The sequence below is a fragment of the Penaeus japonicus genome, unplaced genomic scaffold, assembly GCF_977035675.1.
Source record: "Penaeus japonicus unplaced genomic scaffold, GWHDUDI00000001_assembly GWHDUDI00000008, whole genome shotgun sequence".
NCBI classification, from domain to species: Eukaryota; Metazoa; Arthropoda; class Malacostraca; order Decapoda; family Penaeidae; genus Penaeus; species Penaeus japonicus.
Window position 1 is genome coordinate 16,494,846 of NW_028234410.1, and position 2,500 is coordinate 16,497,345.

The 2,500-nt window shown below is 42.2% G+C and overlaps 1 protein-coding gene across 1 annotated transcript in view; it reads left to right on the forward strand.

Moving 5' to 3' along the window:
- The window catches only part of LOC147471457 (uncharacterized), a 2,598-nt gene extending 320 nt beyond the window's left edge, over nt 1-2,278 (forward strand). Inside the window, exons 1-2 of the mRNA XM_086538833.1 lie at nt 1-53; nt 222-2,278. The exon at nt 1-53 is cut by the window's left edge and continues 320 nt beyond it. Of these exons, the coding sequence (XP_086394959.1) occupies nt 1-53; nt 222-2,278 (2,110 nt within the window). The remainder of the gene's footprint in view (nt 54-221) is intronic.
- The last annotated feature ends 222 nt before the right edge of the window (nt 2,279-2,500 follow it).

Sequence of the window (2,500 nt, forward strand, 5' to 3'; positions counted from 1 at the left end):
GTTAGAATTGAGGGGTTCGGTTCCATCGCCCAGTGTTCCCTTCAATGTTGCAAGTAACGTAAAACTCGTCCCTCCATTTCAAGAAAGGGCCGTAGACAAATATTTTAGTTATTTTGAGAAAATAGCACTAAGCTCAGGATGGCCTAAGGAATATTGGACGGTGCTGCTTCAGTCTGTGTTGGTAGGTAAGGCTCAAGATATATATATGTGTATGCCTGTAGATGACTGTGGGGACTATGAGAAAGTTAAGAATGCTGTACTGAAAGGCTACGAGTTAGTGCCGGAAGCCTATAGATTGAAGTTCCGTAAGTTACGCAAATTTGATAGTCAGAATTATTTAGAATTTGCAAGAGAGAAAGCCGACTTATTTACACGTTGGTGCGAAAGTGAGGGAGTTTGTAAGAACTATGAGAATTTGTGTCAATTATTGCTTGTGGAAGAGTTCAAGAGATGTGTGCCTGAAAGAGTGAGAATCTATCTGAATGAAAACCGAGTGAAAGATTTAGACAGTGCAGCTCGTATGGCAGAGGATTTTTCTCTCATACATAAACCCGCTGCCACAGAAGGTCAGAGGAAAAATATTGTAAGTAGTAATATGCCACCACAACCGTATTCCCCGACAGGTAATGTAAATGAATGTAAGAAGGGCACTGCCAGTCCCAGCCAGAGTTCCAGTTATGATAAGAGAAGACCCATCAGGTGTTTTAATTGTAATCTTTTGGGTCATACTAAAAGTAATTGTTGGTTTTTGAAAGAAAAGAGGTCCAAGGATGTTCCAGCAGCTCTTGCCAGTGTTAGGGATTCAAATGTAAATTTGCGGATAAATGATATTCACTCTATAGGCAAAGTAAGGGCAGACTTCCAACCCTTTTGTTCAGAGGGTACTGTATCCAGGGTAGGTGAAGGGAACCGTAAACCTGTGGTTATTTTTAGAGATACAGGTTCATTAGTGTCTTTAATGTTAGAAGGTATATTACCTCTATCAGAAAAAACCTCTATTGGTGCCAGTGTTATATTGGCTGGGATTGAGTGTGGACAAATGAGTGTTCCTCTTCACCGTGTTCACTTAAAATGTGACTATATAGATATGGATATAACAGTCGGTGTAGTGCCCAAGTTTCCTATTGAAGGTGTTTCTTTTATTCTTGCAAATGATCTGGCAAAAGGGAAGGTAATTTGTAATATAAACAATCCTATTGTTCTGAGTACCCCAGACCTAGACTGCAGCAGTGAGCGGCCAGGTGAAGGGATGGACATGTTCCCGGCATGTGCGGTTACCAGAGCGATGAGGAGAGAGGCAGAAGTCAGTCGTGAGAACCAGAAGAATAGGCTGGGTAGTGTGGCCACTGTGAGTGAAAATCAAAGGAAAAGATCTCAGGTACGTGACACTGTGGAGGAAGACTTGAGTATAGACCTAAACGAGTTATTTTCTTATGAATCCGATAATAGTGAGGTTCCAGACGAGCTAAGTTCTTCTCCTGTGGACAGAAAGAATCTAATATATCAGCAAAAGGAGGACACGGAAATAAGTAAGATTGCTGAGTTAGCTCTGACGGAGGCTGAAATTTCGGATGTGTGTACGGGTTATTATATGAAGGATGGTATTTTAATGAGAAAATGGAGACCACCATATGTGTCGGCTGGGGATGATTGGCTCACGTTGCATCAGATTGTTATCCCGCAATCCTATAGGAAACAAATACTGACTTTAGCTCACGACTCGCCTATGGCAGGTCATCTTGGCATTAATAAGACTTGTAGTAGGATACAGAAATACTTTTACTGGCCGGGCATGAGGAAAGATGTGGTGCATTTTTGTAAGACGTGTCATCAGTGTCAGGTGGTTGGAAAACCAAACCAGAAAATCACTGCCGCCCCGTTGTATCCGATACCCGCAATGTCTGAACCATTTAGCAAGGTTATTGTAGATTGTGTAGGGCCTCTCCCTAAGACCAAGGCTGGCAATGCATATCTCCTGACAATAATGTGCCAGACGACTCGCTATCCGGAAGCGATTCCTCTTAGGAAAATCAGTGCTTCGGCAATTGTTAAGGCTTTAACAAAGTTTTTCACGACTTTTGGGTTACCACAGTTTATTCAAACCGATCAGGGCAGTAATTTCTTATCTGGGGTCTTTCAACAAGCAATGGAAGTCTTGGGTATTGAGCATCATATTTCAAGTGCATATCACCCAGAATCACAAGGCGCAGTTGAGAGGTTTCATCAGACTCTGAAGAATATGATCAGAACCTACTGCCATGACACGGAGAAAGAGTGAGATGAAGGGATTCCGATGCTGCTGTTTGCTGTCAGAGAAAGTGTTCAAGAGTCTTTGGGCTTTAGCCCTTTTGAGCTTGTCTTTGGTCACGAGGTGAGAGGTCCTCTAAGAATTTTGAGGGAAAAGTGGTTGACTAGTGATGGAGACTCAAATATTCTGAATTATGTGATGGAATTTCGAGCTAGATTAAGCAAAGCTTGTGAACTGGCAAGAGTAAACCTA